Source organism: Rhodnius prolixus, unplaced genomic scaffold (assembly GCF_049639745.1).
Source record: "Rhodnius prolixus isolate KJV_2025 unplaced genomic scaffold, Rpr scaffold_7, whole genome shotgun sequence".
Taxonomy (NCBI): Eukaryota; Metazoa; Arthropoda; class Insecta; order Hemiptera; family Reduviidae; genus Rhodnius; species Rhodnius prolixus.
Genome location: NW_027411582.1, coordinates 39,213,600 through 39,231,063, shown reverse-complemented (window position 1 = coordinate 39,231,063; position 17,464 = coordinate 39,213,600). Strand labels below are relative to the sequence as shown.

Genomic DNA, 17,464 nt, shown 5'->3' with positions numbered 1-17,464 from the left:
TCAGTTCCATTAACATATTCTTGTGAACTAATTGTTTTACACATACTTATTTCTAAATCGTGTTGCAGTACGCTTACTTTAAGCAGATGACCAGAGCTGCAATGGTAATACAAAATGGGTACAGATCTTATTGTGAAAATAAGAGATTCAAGAAAAACCAAGAAGCGGCTGTAAGGGTGCAGAACTGTTACAGAAACTTCAGAGAACAAACTGATCCAGCTACAGCAGCTCCTTCCACTGGATTGAAGTAGGTCGTTATTAAATTAAAGTTTTCTTTTTTTAATGGCCATGTTGAGAATGAAATACACGCAATTTATCATTCTGACATTGTCTCCACAGAAGTTAGAAGATTAATTTATTTTTACTGTTATGGAGGAAAACTTCACTAAAATACGTTTCAGAATAATAACATTCACACTCGGATTCTTAGTGCATTTTCATTATCAAACATCTCGTCAAACTTAAACAATATCTGCAGCTTCAATATAGTTTTTGAGGATTCACTATTCACATAGTAAGAGGGGAATAATCTGAAAACGTACGAAGTCAATTTTAAAAAAAATTGTTTTGGTCTCCTGCAAGTATTCGGATTAACACTTAAACACTATTTTTGAAAAATCCATTATAATAACATTGAATATATTTTCCTGTAGTATCCTCTTCAGTAGTAGTTGAAAAAGTATAAAACTTATGATTGGATGTATTGTGTCAAGTGCAAAATTATTTTGTCGCAGGAGAACCTATTCTCAGAGGAGACAACATCAGGCTGCCAGGAAAATTCAACAATTTATGAGACAGTCGAAAAACAAGTAAGTTTCACGTTGTCATTCACAGTAATGTTTCTAATATTATTTACATTTGGATTGTAAGTCTGGGAACAGTTCCTTTAAAAGTCATAAATCTTCTTTTAGAAATGTTTTCGAAATAGTTTTACTTATGTTATTAATTATTAATCAAACTAACACACATCTGTTATGTGCACGCTTAATTAGCTTTTGGGATATAGGGATAGGTATATCGGTGAGTATATATTATTTATTTAATTATTTTATTAATGTAAGGCGCGTCTGCATCTCAGTTCTTTAGCGCCCGTTCTTTAGTGCATTTTTATGAATTTTGGGTACAAACGTGCACTCAGTCACCCAGTAGACATACTGCCACTTCCAGGGCAATTTGTTAAAACTATTTTTTCGTCCCCAGGGAACATTTACATCGAAAATCGGCACGATTGCAATGCTTTTTCTTAAAAGTAGAGTGAGGGATTGTAGAAATTACCTTCTATCTTTAAAATGTTTACTACACGTCATCAAATGTTCCTCATGACATTGAATCCTCAGAAGAGATTGTCACAAGCCTATGTAAGCTCAATAGATGTTCGTGGTTGGCTCTCAGTCTGCTGACGTCGTCACCATTTTTTTTTTTTTTTTTTTTTTTTCTTGAAATGGTCTTGTTCTAAAGAGTAAGGCTAATTACTTCGAGGCTGACCGCAGAATTAATCCGTCAAGGCCGTGGGGCTATAAGGATAATTGTAGGCCTATTAACTGGCCACTGCAGGCTCAGAAAACACATGCATTGTATGGGGCCTGGCAAATGATATGAGACTCTGTAGGTTCTGTCAGGAAGAAGAGGAAACTGCACTGCACGTGTTGTGTCATTGTGAGGGGCTTGTATGGCTAAGGATGTTGCTTCTCGGGGAGGAAAAACCAAGGCCTGAGAGCTTTACCCAGGAGCCACTCTCCAGAATTAAGAGTCTGATTAAGCGGACGGGTCTGGAGGGTGAGCTCTAAAGTCGGGGAGCCACAATAGATCCATAGGGGTCGCGGTGGCGTAGACCTTGAGGCCGCCCTAGTCTAATCTATTCTATTAAAAAAAAAAGGCTAATTACTTTATTCAGACTTGCTTTTATCTTGGCGCAGTTCTTGCCATTGTATTCAAAAACTATCCTGTTAAATATAATTTTCAAATCAGTGAATGGTAAAGGAATAAAATCCACTATTCCTCGTTCACTGCAGCCTTCTTTGCAGGATCCTACCCCTTCAGCCACACAGAATTAACTTTAAAACCATTCTCATGAAATTTCATGCAATATAATACTATTTTCTTGAGGCATTTAGGATGATTATTTAAAGACTGCCTTAACAGAGAATCGATTAATGGTGGTTAAAGATATTAATGCCTTATTTGAATGCAGATTGCAGAGAGAACGAGCCGAAAAAGAGAGGCAGGGCCCATGCAAGGTGTCCCTTCAAAACTAGCTGTGCTTCCGTTCAGATCAACCAAATAATGGGTAGGTCTTCTTCAAAAGATAAAGGACTATTTTTAATAATTTTTTTTTTTTTTGTTAGACCACATAATTTCAAATCAAATTTTAATAATTTTTTTCTTAACTTAAGACAAGTTTATGTAAAATGTTGAATATGTTCTGTAAAATTGTTCACAGTTTTGAAATTTTCACAACAAAAATATTCTCCCATAATGTTTGGGGGGGGGGGGAAGAGAAATGTGCAACATTTCAGAGAGCAAACGCTTAAAGGCTTGCAATCTTTAAAAACAGTGTTGCCATCAACAATCATCAATTGGCAATAATTTTGTTTTTGCATATCCTAAAAAATTACTCTTTTTTAATTGTTTATTAATATTTATAAAATATTTTCCCTGAAAAACTTTTTGCAATATTATTTAATAAATAATACTTGTTATAAATTATTCATGACTTTGTTTATTAGCATTAGGTTTTTATTAGACACTTGCCTCTTTTTTAAAAAAACATTTAAGCATGCGTAGTAACTTATTAATTTACTATTATCATAAAAATAAAAAAATAAAAATTGTCAAGGCTGTGTGATAATTATTTAAAATAATAATATTAATAATAATAATAATATTGTAAAATGGGTGGGTATTTGGAGTCATGTGGTAAAGAAAAACAAAAAAATGTATATTGTTGAACTTTATATTTAGCGATATCTGACAGGTAGGTAGTTTTACACATTTTATTTTACAAACTATTTATTTTTCTCATTTCTTGGAAAAACTATGTATTATTAATGGGTAATAACAGAAATTATACCTTTTTTTTCAATAAATAATGTTTACATGTGCTGGAAAGATCAGATACGAGGAGCTGTGCTACTATATTGGGGCCTTTATATTTATGTTTTATTAGTTTTCTTTTTCCAAAATCTAATTGTTAAATCATCAATGTCAATTTAACTATACATATTTATTTGTTTATTCAAATGATTATCCGGTTTCCCATATTTATTCAAAAAAAAAAAAAAAACTTTTAAAACGGTTTTTACTAGTTTATTCGAGCTGATACTTCTTAGAGACAATTCTTGATTGTATAACGCTTACAAAGTTTAAGCTCTAAGCAACTAACTAAAATCAAATGCAGTTTTTTTTAACTTTCAAAATTTGGGGATTTGGTATGCCTCTGTGGGGGATAGCTTTACGGTGAGAAAGATAGGGACTTGTAATAGAAAACCGTAAGCGGAATAGAATTAAAGTGGAATTGAAACAAACACTTCGATATATCGCTTTTCTCATCAGTACTTGTAAGTTACTACCAGTGAAATGATCGATTTTTCCATTAATTCTTGCCCCACATCTTTTCTGTTTTAGGAGAAATGGGTTTGGTCTTTCCGGAATACTTCATTATAATTAGTGAGTCCAATTACTGAATCCAAATCTCTACAAACTTTAACCAGGACTCAAGTCGAATGAATTGCTTGTTTAAATTTTTTTCCTTAGCCCTTTATACGTCACTCGAGACCGTGAACAAATTTCTTGTTTTACTGCCAAATTTCCTTATCATTCATTTTCATAAACAATGTCTTCCATTTGTTTGAAAAATATATCTTGAGGCGTTTCTTGAAGGGGACGTTAGAGGAAACTAAGTTCTTCAATTCTTTGAACAATTTTTTTTTATATCAATAATTCTTCTAAATGATTTTTAAAGGCTAAGTAAAATTCATTTCGTTCATTTTTTACCCTCCGTTTCAAACTTTGGGGAAGATCCCCCTTTTATTACAACGATAGCGAAAGTACTATGAACATTTCTTGTTCTGATCTTAATATTAACATCTTTTATTGTAATTACATTCAGAAACCATCGACCTTTTTTACCGAAAGCTTTATGGATAATTTTGTTTTTGAAGATCAATTGAGAAATAGAAGTCGACATAATGGAGCTTGGTACTTAATTAGTTTATTGCTTGTTAGCTGGCAATCTTTAGCCGGATTTTGTTGGTTTTGAAACTCCGGTTTCTCTTATGAGGTGATGGGTGGGCGGGGAACAATGGGCATTTTGGATTGCCCTTGTGTCCTCTACTACAATCAAACAATCAATGGAGCTTCACGAAATAAAGAATAATTTGAGGTATGACAAGTAGTTTGAAAATATTTCACCAATAATCAGAATGTCTCTAAATTTTGTCCAAATATTTGTTCTTTGAATACCAAAAATGTTCAATTTAGTAAATTGTTTTTCATTTTTTTTATATTGTCACAACGTTCAACCCTTTAGTTATTCAGGTATGCTGTTATAGCCTCTTAAAGCGTTCATTAAAGTTAGAATTGTCTCTTTTTGTTTTACGATTTTTTTTTTTTTATCGATTGTTGTTCCAGCGTGAACAAGTATCGAAATTAGCGTGTGAACAAGTATCGAAATTTCGTTCAGCAAATTAAGTGGTTAAAAAATGTAAACAAATTCCGATTTACCAAATCTAAATTAACTTTTAAAGTACAATTTGAATAAATTATGGGAGCTTATTTATTAATAAAATAATGCGTTATTACTTTTCACTTTTAATACAATATTAACAATTTTTATGTTTATTAATTCTTAGAAAAGCAAGTTTAATTCTTACTTTTTAAATTAGTGCGCTGTTAAATATTGTTATTTCAAAGATAATATAATATTTTTCTATAATTCACCATTGTGATTTGTTAGAATTTGTATTTTTGTAATAATCTATTATTATTAAAAAGTAACGTAATAATTAAGAGAAAGAGAGGGGAGGAAGAAATAAAATACTATTTTCTTTTGGTCTAAAAATATTAAAATGTAATAATATAGTTAAGCTTAATTTGTTCAATCAAATATGTGATGAAGTTAAGTAATATTCATAGACTACAGGTATGATTAGCCCAAACTATTCTCTTTGCATATTACTTTTTGTAACCGGCCGAGATGTGTTCTCTCTATGAAAATCGTGTTCCCTGTTTTCCTTTTATATTTTTCTTAAAGCAGTAGCAAAAAAAAAAATAATAATAATAATAAAGTTTTCCCGCAAATCGTGAGATATTTTTAAAGTTAAAGAGAAATAGTACAAATTGACAGTCGGTAAATTGCCGCCCCATCATTGTTATCTTAACGATTACCATTTTATTTTATAGTTTTAAAAGAATCAATTTTTTTAAAGAATTTGCAATATATGATCATAATCTGAGTTATTAAAATGATATTTGGTTATGTTTTCGATACTGCCATTGAGTTTGGATTAAGGGGACAAAATACTTGATATTACATTCATCAGTTCATTTCTTAATTTGATGACTTTCCACCATGTTGACGTTTAATAAGTTCTAAAGTTTAGAGTCGTCTGCTTCCACTTTAAAGCTTCTGAGACAACTCATTGATTGCATGAAGTTATTATTAGCTATCCTTTGCCAGTAATTGTAAAAAAAGGATTGATTGTAAATAATTTGGTTGTAATAGACAACTTTGACCTGTCATGACCTGCAGCTCGAAAAATAAGGATGTCCTTCTAATTCCGCTGTTATTTTTGGATTGTACTGAGGTGTGCTACTCATAACCCACTTTGTTTTTTGGCAGGATGTTCTGCACTGCGACCTTTATTAGATGGATTTTGCAATACTGCCAGGAGTACCTCTACCGTGGGAAACCACTCAGATACTCGGGAACTGCCCAGGCAAAAAGGGGTGCTCCCAACACCCTTAACACTTATTCCAAAGCAGGGTACCACTCTCCTCCATTAGCTACGAAGGCTATATTTTTGGAGGTCAGATAGCCTCTTTTAAGTCAATGTCATTTCAAAAAAATTTGGTGAATCGCTTTCTAAGGAATATGGAGCAAAATCCAAATGAGTTAGGAGCAGCATCACGCTGTAACCAGTAGCGGGCATACCCACCTGATTAGCAAAATTTTGGATACGTTGATAACATCAAGCAAGTTTCACTAACACACAAAAAGCAAATCTTCGAATGCTTTTCAACAGTCAAAAAACGCTGGAATAAATTGCTCAACTGTTTTTACGTTCACAGAAATCATGACTGAAATCCTAATTAAAAATCTTAGTGGAATGATTTAAAAATTAAGAAATAGAAAATCTTTATCCAGTTTTATTTTAGAAAAATCAGCCCTAAAATCCATTGATGCCAAACGTTACCTTGCAATCACGTTAGTTCGCCTTAAAACATTTTTTTTTTTTTACAATCCGGATTCACTGTACAGACTTGATCGTACGAAGAGAGTAACTACATTATCCGGCACATCTCACACCTAAATATAAAGTGCTTTTCAAATTGGCTTATTTACTTAAGATTATTTGTACTTAAATTATTTGTTATTTAAATTCTTCTATTTTAATAATTTTTGTTACTTGATTTTTAAATATTATTGATTTAAATAAATTGATATCAGTATTATTGGAAACAAAATAAATTACCAAACAAAAGCAAATTTCTAGTTTAAGGCATTTATTATATTGTGTTTAAGATAGTAATTTTCTTTGCATTTAAAAATGTATGAGACAATTATCTTTATGTTGGAAATGTCCTTGCGCAGTTTATAATTATTAATACTTCTTTCACTAAATAATGGTTGGAGATTTACTTGTTGATCGCCTAGAACTGTATCTGGTCCTGTTATTTGTAGGATTAGACACATTTATGGAGCAAAGTAGTATTTTTTCCTATTAAGTTTAAAGTTTTTTTTATCTAATGCTTATTTATAGAACTGTAATAATTGTAATTTTAAAAATGAATCCAACAAACTATTTTTTCCCCACTTACTGTTTTTTTTAAAATTTTTTGAAAAGAAAAATCACAGATTTCTTGGATAATATTTTATAAATTAGGGCTTCTACTCTATCCTCTGTTAAATCTGTTTTTCAAAGATGAAACAGTAAATAGAATTTGAATCAAAGGAAATAAAAATAACATTTTTTTTTTTTTCATAAAAACTAATTTTCTGCAATTTGCAAATAATATGGACAGATTCACAAAGTTGAGACTGTTATTTTTTAAAAATTAATGGCTCAATGCAATAGTTTAAGGTAAAAATTACGAACATATTTTCAAAATATGGTTTTTTTTTTTTCTAGGGATTGTTCTATATTTAAAGTTTAACTATTTTTCAGTAAATGCGCCTTTCAAATTGGAGATGTAATCATATTAACAGATAAATGAAAATCAAATTACATTAAGTTGAAAATTTCGGTAAACAGTTACAAAAGATTTATTAAAAAGTGGGATTCAGTTTTTTCTATTTATTGTAAAATTGCATTTTGAAAATTTTGATTTTCTCTCTAAAAATAAATAAAATACCTTCATTTCTTGATTTAAAAATGTATTACTTTATAGATAAGTTTGTAAAGTAAAGCCTTGTTGTAAAGCACTACAGTTTACTGTTCGTTTAACATGTTTCTTGTTGGAATAATTTCAATTTCGAAAACTTGGCATAGTTATGCACATACATGCTTATCAACAAGAGATCTTCTGAATCGAAACATCAACATGTTCCATGTTTCTCTCACTTTCCCACCTTGACATGATTACTTTGGTTTATTTTGCTATTTCGGGGCTTGCCATCCCTTTTCCGGGACTTTGGAATACAAAACTAGAAAAGGAAAGGCTCTTTTCTCCGATTATTGTAAGATCACAATTAGAAACTTCGTTTAGGAAGAACTGTATCTCGGTTGTTTCCAATTTTTTCTAAACAGAATTGCATCTATTTTGATTGAAACACTGTTCCAATCTTAAGTTTGTTCCTGAATCTAAACAATATTGAACTAGTAGGTTGAATCGGCTTCAATCCAAGCAGAGTATGGGTGGCTCTTATCCAAACATATCGGTGAACTACCACTCTTCTTAAAGTGCAAGTGCATCTGGGTTTCACTGTTTTCCACTCACTACATGGTGAGGAATGAACATTTTGATTGAGTTTTCTCTGGACTCTCCACGCTTCGCAAACTTCTTCCACTCATTGTCTCTGGTTGAACTAAACCTTGAAACCGTGGTGAATTAATGAACAACAAGCACGTCCAGACTTGCAAAACGTGTTGAAACATGCTTATTTGTTTCTCCATATGTCTTACTTTAAACGAATAAAACTACAAACATTACTATTTATGTGGCGTAACATTTGTGAAATAGTTCGGCAACAAACCAGAAAAAAACGTTTGTTAGTTGTGTCACAAACGTAGTACAGTGAAACAATGTTTACATTCAGCCCTAGCCTTCATCCACTTTTGCTTGCAACAACTGTTTCTAAACAAAGCTTTTAAATCTTTCTGGCACAGTCGACAAACAATTAAAACGCTGGAAATCTGCCAATAAAAAGAAAATTTATTAGGTTGGGAAATGCTTGAGATTAATTTCATTTAGAAAAGGAAGACATGTGTACAGCGCTCTGGTCCAAAATCCAAAATCTGCAAACATTATCCGGTGAGTTCAAAATACAACCAGTGAATATTGTTTGCTCTCCATAAAAAAAAAAAAATTTAAATGAGATTCTTTGTTAAAATTAATTACCTGCCAAGATGGTAGAAGTTTTAGATGGACGGATTTGCTGTTAACTTTGCCTCTACTGTAAACTGTAATTGCGATTTATAACGAGAGATGTGACGAAAAAACCGAGATCTTAAATTATAAAATTAAGCTAAATTAATAATAATAATAAAAAAAATCTTAAATTTCTTATAGGTGCTAATATTTTTAAATATAAAAACTTTTTTTGTATATAAAAAGAAATGTTCTTAGAATTAAGAATACTTTTATTTATTTTAGTATTAGTGTTAGTTCGTACTTTTTTTAATAAATTCTTTTGCTTGTGATTTTTCGCCTTATTAATAAGTATCATTCGATTTATATTTGAAATTGGGCGAAAATGGGAATGAAAATTTAAAAAAAAAACTTTGTACATTTTAGGAACGTAGTTCATTTTAAAAATTAGAAAAGAAAAGAGAAAAACAATTTTGTAAAAGCAGTAAAACTGCCATTTTTCGTCTTTTTCATAAGAAGACATTAAAACAAGAACAAAAAAAATTAGGTTTATATATTCAGATATAAATACATAAAGGATGTACTCTATAAATTTTACAAGAATAAATTATTTGGCAAGTATTTTTAAGTAATTAATATAGTGTAGTTCTAAACAAAGATTTCCCTTTCCAAACTTGTATTATAAGAACATTTTGACTTCTCTATAAGAAAGTTTTTAGAAAGAAAAAAAAAATAAAACTTTTTCTAAACCAAAATTCATCTTAGAATTAGATTTTTTTGTCATTTTATAAAAGCTATGTAATTTTCTAAAATGAAAAAAAAGGATATATAAAGTCCTCAGTTTGATTATTTTAAGGCCTATTATATAAACTATTTATTAATAATGTACCTGCTTGTAAAATGCGATTATATATACATATATATATAATGTGTGTGTATGGTGTGCGATTGTGTCGTGAGTGTGAATTTGAGAGAGAGACTCTTTTAAATAATATCTTTTAACAACATCTTTAAAATTTATATTAAAACAAAAAAAAATAAAAGTCAGCTCAATTTTATTAGATTATCAAAGAAAATATTGACAGAGTTATTAGTTTAGTAAGTTTTAAAAGATTAATCTTCAGGTAAAATGGCTAAGAGTACAAAAGGTATCACACTTTGTTTAATTTTGGCTTTTTTTCTTGTTCTTTCTCTTTTAATATAGTTGAACACTTGAAAGGAAAAATTAAAAATCCTCTACCACAACAAAATAATATGCATGTTTCAAAAAAAAAAAAAAAATCATTGAATTGTGATATTCAATACTAAGGAAGTATCGTATGTATTAGTACTTCACCAAGTTCTGAAGTATTCTTTGGAAAATGAGTAAAAAACATGTCTGATTTTCAGCTACAATCCAATGTCTCTCATTCTAATAGTGATACAAGAACTTATCTTGGAGTATATTATGTACAATCTGTCTTATTAGAGTCAATTAACGAGATTAATTAATCAAGAGAGTCCCAGTTTTATAAAGTTGCGTGCGGAAAATATTTTAGCATTTTTTTTCAAATCATGGAAATATGCACATGATCTAAGAAGAAGATTCGGTAAATCTTTAGAATAGCTCCCCAGAGGCGTGGCCTAATTCGAAGTGATTCTGATTCGCTGTTACTATAGAACCCGCCATATTCCCAACCCAAATATAAATATAAAACTATTTCTTTATTTTATATTTACACTTAAATCTAGCGGGTTATATGGTAACAGCGAATCAGAATAACTTCGAATTCTTTATTTATTTCTTATTGGGGGGCTTCGCCCCCCACACCCCCTGATTTTTTCTTTTTGGGGGGCTTCGCCCCCCATACCCCCCTCCTAACCTACCTAATCACCCTCAATTTTTTAATTTGTGTCACACCATTCATTACAATAATTACACAGAACAACAAAAAAGAAACTACCTTATTCTGTGGAGTCCTTTTCCTGAGGAGGGTATACTTGTCGAACTCCATTCTTACTCACACTACAATCATGCTTTAATTTAAAACAACCCGCAAATTTAAAACGCTCATACTCATAAAGTTACAAAAAACCGGCACCTCCGGTCACATACAGAACACTCGCGGGAACTATTAATACATTAAACAGAAAGCAGTTGCTATGCAGTATGTGTACTGCGCATGCGCGCTAAACATAAGCGCTACGAAATTCGCACCATCCGCACATTGGCGGGAGGTAGTTTTAATTTTCCCCGGTAGGTGCGCTGTACTTCCCACCCCCTAAAAATAAACAGGCCACGCCTCTGGGGCGCTATTCTAAAGATTAGCCGAAGATTCTTTTTTAGTGATTTATTTCTATTTCTTAGGATTATTTTATAACCAAATGGATTCAACTCTTCACTGCATGATTTTAAAATTTTACCAAAATAAGGGTTAAAGAAAATGCACGAGATAAATTGGTGGACGATAGAGAATTTGTTTTTGGCAATTTTGGCTAGATCTGGCCAGTAAGATATTACTAAACGCTTGAAATTTCATTTTCTTAACAGAACTCGTTTCATCCTTTAATAACCCACCTGTAACAAATAAGACAGCTATACAATTTTGCAAACAACTTCTGCTCCAAAATTTATAAGGTCTAGTGCATGTTCTGCTATTCCATCTCTCGACGAATTTGTCGCGAATGTGATAAGTAAACGATAGAAGACGTAAAAACACTATATAATCTCCAAAATGATTTTTTTCATTCAAATCGTATCATATTTCAGGCATATTGCGCGTTGTAGCTGTTCAGCTACCTTTACAAAATTCGATCGTAATAAATTTTTACATTTTTTAGACGAAATGTGTTTTCTTTTAAAAAATTTCTTTTATTCTCAGTGGCTCGAATAATTTTTGAAACTGCATTAATTCAAAGATTTTTATTCCAAATTAGTTTTGTCGTACTTACATTGCTCTCTGTTGATTTCCCATTTGAACAGTCACAACAAAAAAAATATGTATTTTTACGGTTAAATGCAAAAAGTTACTGAATCACTACCCAAATAAACTTAATTTAAAGAACAACAAATTTTGTAGCCGATCGGCTACGCTGCGTAGTGAAGAGTTGACGGCCATTGAACTTTCCATAACCTTACTACTCTTTGTGTTTGCTAAAGTTTCGAGAATTGCAGTACTAGAGACTTGGATTGTAAATTATTTATTGTTTTCAACTAATTTCTCACAATCTACATTTTATTTCCGGCGCCCATTTCTCGTTCACAATTCGTCACTATTTTCCGGTAAGTTTTGAATATTATATACCATATGGTGATTTGTTATTTATAAATCAGTAATGGAATTTTGGTTCTAAAGCAGTGAAATGAGAGTTGAACTCGCGACTTTGAAATTCTTTAGAATACACTTTTATTTTGAAAATTTCTCTCATTAATGCAGTTTCTGTTCTTATTCACAATCAGATTGCCAAAAAATTCAAAGAAAAGGTTTTGTGATTCAAGAGTTAATAAGTTAATAATTTTCGACGAAAATAGTAGCCTCTAAACCTTTCTAATCATTTCATTGGTCATTGCTTCCATTTTTATTCGTACACCAATTCAAATGACGCAAAGTCGGCCAAGAATCCCTACTGCACTCTTGATTCTATCTCCAAAGTGTAATTAAAACTAGTCTTCCAACTGGAATAAATTGTAAAAAGGTAATAAATGGAAAACCCCATTATGTCTAAACACTTCAAACGAGAAGTGTCGCCATTTAAGTTAAGTACTTTGACATGTTCTGATACTGGATTTTCTCACTGCTCCCTCATTGTTACCTAAAACTAGTGTATTCATTCGCCAGCAACTTCAATATCCTTGGTGGTTAGCACAAATCACACTTTTAAACACCTCACCGGAAACCTGGATTTCTGTAATGTAGTCAAATCTTACTAGTTTAAATGCTTTCATGTTCCACCAATGGTTGCTAAAATTAGGTAGAGTTCAACTTTTAGGTGCTCTACATTGTTTTGAAATATTGTTTGCAACAGTCAGGGATTCTGTATATTGATTTTGAAAACTAAAATTACCAATTATTTGGCAAATCGCTGGTAATTATTAATTTGCTCTAGTAAACAGATCTACAGACCTTTTCTAGTGACAGTCGAGTTTATAAACTATACGAATGTTGGAAATAATTTTTTTCTCTTCTCTATTGTGTTTCCTATTTCTAGTAACATCTGCTTGTAAAACGCGTACCTAATTTTGTTTGGACCGTCTAGACTATGTCCTCAGTTTCGGATGGTACACACGTGTAAGCGTATTTATTATTCCATTCCATAGTTAGTCAGAAATGTTTAAAACTCATTGGCTGAGAACTGCGGTGAGTTCTCTGGTTGTACCTGTTCGGGATGCTGAACCTGTCTATGGTGGTTATTACTTCACTACGTAGTGAAGCAACCCCATGGTCTCGTGAAGGCTTACTGCGTGGCCATGCCTTCAACCCACCAAAGTTTGCCGCTGTAGAATTCAGTTGAAAATTCACTATTATTACCTAAAGTTTCCACAAATTTCAAATTTGGGAAAATTATTTTATTAAAGATTGTTACATACTTGTTCCTTTTTTCCTGGTGGTATCATAAATTTGAGAGCAGCTGTTCTGTTTGCTTCAATTTATCAAATTTTTATATATTTTATAAACTTACGAGGATTGATTGTTCGGGAAAGAGTAAATTTCTTTCCAATTCTTAACCATACCCCATAATAGACTTGGCACTGTTCTCAAATATTTTAACAAATTCCATCCAATATAATTCGATCACCCTTGAACTTGACACTGATGTAGTGCGATACCTTGAACCAAAACACTGTGTTTCAAGGAAGAACAAAAACAAAACAAAAAATCTGCCATATCAGTCTTATTTTTAGTCGTATTTTTTCCAGTCTTACGGTCCAGGGACTTCTCATCTTCAAAGCAGGATGATTTTTCATACAATATACATATATATCTGTGTATAAAACCGAAATTAATCTTTACCTGACAAATATGTTTCACATCCCTGTAGATAGGAGTTGTCTCTAGGTCGAAAGCTTAGTAAAACTAAATAAAACTAAGACTGAAATTGATAATAATTTTCTTCCTTGGATGTATCAGATGAAGTGTACTCTACTATATCTATTTCAGAATTGGGAGCCTCAAAAATATTTCTCCATTTTAAACTCAATTTTTGAAATTTAGATTTATGCAATATTTTTCTTAAGTGAAAATGTATAAATTCATCTTTAAATTGTGTTCAATTTAAAAAAAACCAATCAAGACATGGAAAGCTCGCAGCATTACAAACCTAGTACTGATTATTTATACATAATTCTAATTAAGTTGTTACCTGAATCAGTTGTGTGTACTGACATTTGAAACCGGTAAAAGTATTGTGGACGGATATTGACGTAAAATTTAAAAAAAATAATAATTGTTTTTACATTTTGTTCTATGCCTTCATTGTTTGTCACGATTAGAACGGATTGAACTGGTTTCAACTTTGATGTAATAAGAAACAAATCTAAGGCTTATCCATCTAACGTTGAATTTAACATTAAAAAAAAATATTTAAAAAAAAAAATCGTCCATTGTTTGTGTGATAAGTGCTTGTCATGTTTTTATTTGGTATATTTTTAAATTCATTATGAAATCACTAGATTTTTAATAATTATCTCTTTATACCAGCGTTTACATTTTTGTAACATATTATTGATAATAATAGGGTCGATAAGCCCAAAGAAAATAATAATAATATTAGGGCAGTCATCTATTTTGCATTGTACTATAAAAACAAAACTTTTGTAAATTAAAAAATTAATTAATTGATACCTTTTTAATAAAATATCACTTTTTGGTCTTTATTAAAATTGTAAATTAGAGAAATATATTTTAAATTAATAAAAAAAGAAGATGTAAAATAAAATATTACTTATTAATACAAAAAGTTGTATAAATTTAATAATCAACTTTTATTCTTTCTCATTTTTTTTTACTTAAGAGAAAATAATTCGCTCACAGAAACTTAAGCCTTTTAACTACTTAGAAACAGTTAACAAAAGATTAAGAAGAAATGATAAAAGAGGTAGATATTATTTTACTTAATCTTGAATATTGTATAAGACATTGTTTCATATATTCTCTTAACATTGTAAAGTAGTTATTGGTATTCCCGTTGGTACTAATTAGGTTGTTCAAACTGAACTTCTTAAAATACAGAAATATCAGTAATATAGAAAGTGAATTCAATCATTCCATGATTTAAATATTATATTTAATTCGATCTAGTATCACAAGTCTTATTTATTTTAATGTTGAAGAATAAGAAAAGCTAATTCTCATTAAGAAGTTTTTCATTTTTTGATTCTTGAAACATCTCATTCATTATTTTTTTCATTAATAAGGTTTTCATGTTAATTTGAAATTTCCACTCTTCTAAGAAAATACTTAGTAAAGTATTTACTTCTAAGTAAATGGAAAAACCAAAATAATATATTAAGAACACCAAAAACTGTAATCGAATAAGTAAGTTGTATATTGTTATTCAAAGAGAATGTGTTCCATTTTAAAAAAAAAATTTTTAGCTAAACGTAGACAGCCTCAAATTAATTTTTGTTAGCGATTTTAACTGTTTACAACAGTCGATTCTTCTCCACTTTTTCACTAAAACAATTATTTCTTATTCTCAAGATATAACTTTTTAATACCAATAACTTTGGTTTTATCAAATTTTTTTGACACGTAAGAAAAAAATAAATTCTTGTCTTTTTTATTGTAACAGGCCTAAAAAAAAAAAAAGCAAATCATTTTTAGGAGAGTCAGTAAATTAACAAATTTAAATTTTTTAATTCTTGTACAGTTTTAAAAAGTTTTATTTATAATTAATATCTAAATAAATTACTTGTTTCTATTTTTCATTTTTTGAGTTAGTAAATTGATTAAAGTTAAACATTGCCATTTATAGATATTTAAATAAATAATATTGTTAATACTATTGAATGATTATTAATTTTTTTCTTAATCCTATGCCCTGATGGTTTGTGGTAACATCAACCATTCAGAAACTAATATATTGTCGAATTTGCTTGGTGGTAAAGGAACAACTGATTGCGGTCAACTTACATATTCCAGAGGTGGTACACAAATGCTATAGCAATCAGCATCCAGATCAAAATTGTTATACATCACACCTGTCAGGCTATCTTTGACTCTACTGGATGAAGGTACTTATGCAGTTAGCTGAAACCTGAAAGAAGCTTCTTGGAATGGGTACTAGTTATGTTCTTCCCATCGCCATCCAGCGACAGTTCATCCTATCTCTTTTTTTAGCTTTTCTTGTACTGTTAGCCTTATCGTATGGGTGTATCAAGCCCATTGTTTTCATTTAAATGACATTAAAATCATTTTATTCAAAGTACTTTCTTTGTGTGGGTTAAGGGATGTATCCTTTTGAATATATCGTCGCCTAAGAAGTGATACCTCGTAACTAAAATTTCAACGAAAATTACATTTTTATATATAAATGTTGAAAAAAAATTTGTTTTCAATCATGCACTTTCAAGACGACAGTCACACTAATAGTTAATATTGAAAGAAGAATTACTGTATGCCTTAAAATGAATTTTATATCCTGTTTTTTTCCTTCTCCTGTAAAGTTGGTATTTTGTAGTTACAAGGTATCACTTCTTAGGCGACGATATGTACTTTTGGTTTTTCGTCAACAACTTTTTATGCACTAGGACCAGTTTAAAAAATTGAAAACTGGAGAACGATTTGGAGAAGTAGCCAGTTTCATTTATTTAAGTGTTTGCAGTTGAAAAGCACCATAACCTCCCTTTTGTTGACAGTTATTATTACTTTGAACTTTGAATCTTTGAATGTTCTCAAGCACCATCTGCGGACTTTTCTAAGCACTATTTTAGCAGATATTCATCAACCTTTACATTTGAGCGCTCCTAGTGTTGGCTAAGGGTACTTCGCTGATAACTGGCGGCAGCTTTAATTACTTATCGATTGTTTAATCAACTAATTGTGATAAACTTTGCTGAAATTGGTATTAGCATTGTTGGTTCGCTGATTTGGTGATTATTTTTCAGTGATTTGAACAAATCACCTGCTTATTCAACACACATTTGGGGCCTTAATTTTTTAATGCTGATCATCAATTTCTGTTCTAAAAGTATTAAAATTTTATCGAAGAAAAATAAGAAGCGATTTAATTCCTGTTACCTATAATATGTTTATTTATTTATTAAGGAGAGTAATAGTTTGATGAGGGGTTAGCTTGCATCGTGACAGATTTATACATAAATCTTAGCCAGTAACTTACCAGGGCAATCTCCACCAACTACATTTAAGTGTTAATTTCTTTTAGTTTTAAGAAAATTAGTAGATTAGAATTACTGTAAAAGTTGCAGTACGAGGAAGTCTGAACATTGACTTGAGTGTTTCTCGCTAGATTCTAGTTTTTCTTCTGGCGTTTTACCTGTATTATTTTGAGTAGTATTTTATTATTATTACGGAAAAAACTAGTAATCAGTCATTAACTTCTAAGGAATTTGAGGTAAATGAATTTGAGACTGTGAACCACAAATACTCACCATTCAATTTCTAAAAAAACAAAACTCCAAAATTTGATGCCATCCTAATGCTTACTTTCTTTTACCTTCAGTAAGTGAGAGATACTTAAAAATAAACAGACAAACATTTGATTGTTTTGCTTGACT

At 30.7% G+C, this 17,464-nt stretch overlaps 1 protein-coding gene across 17 annotated transcripts in view; it reads left to right on the top strand.

Moving 5' to 3' along the window:
• LOC141447606 (calmodulin-binding transcription activator 2-like) overlaps positions 1-15,732 on the top strand; it is a 171,953-nt gene extending 156,221 nt beyond the window's left edge. For 11 of the 17 annotated variants that reach the window (XM_074115327.1, XM_074115330.1, XM_074115324.1 and 8 more), the window contains 4 exons: positions 69-247; positions 735-809; positions 993-1,020; positions 2,192-15,732. In XM_074115327.1, the coding sequence (XP_073971428.1) occupies positions 69-247; positions 735-809; positions 993-1,020; positions 2,192-2,284 (375 nt within the window). In that variant the 3' untranslated portion in view covers positions 2,285-15,732. Of the gene's footprint in view, positions 1-68; positions 252-734; positions 810-992; positions 1,021-2,191 lie in introns of all 17 variants that reach the window. The other 6 variants (XR_012454469.1, XR_012454468.1, XM_074115326.1 and 3 more) reach the window with 6 other exon arrangements.
• Positions 15,733-17,464: the final 1,732 nt, after the last annotated feature.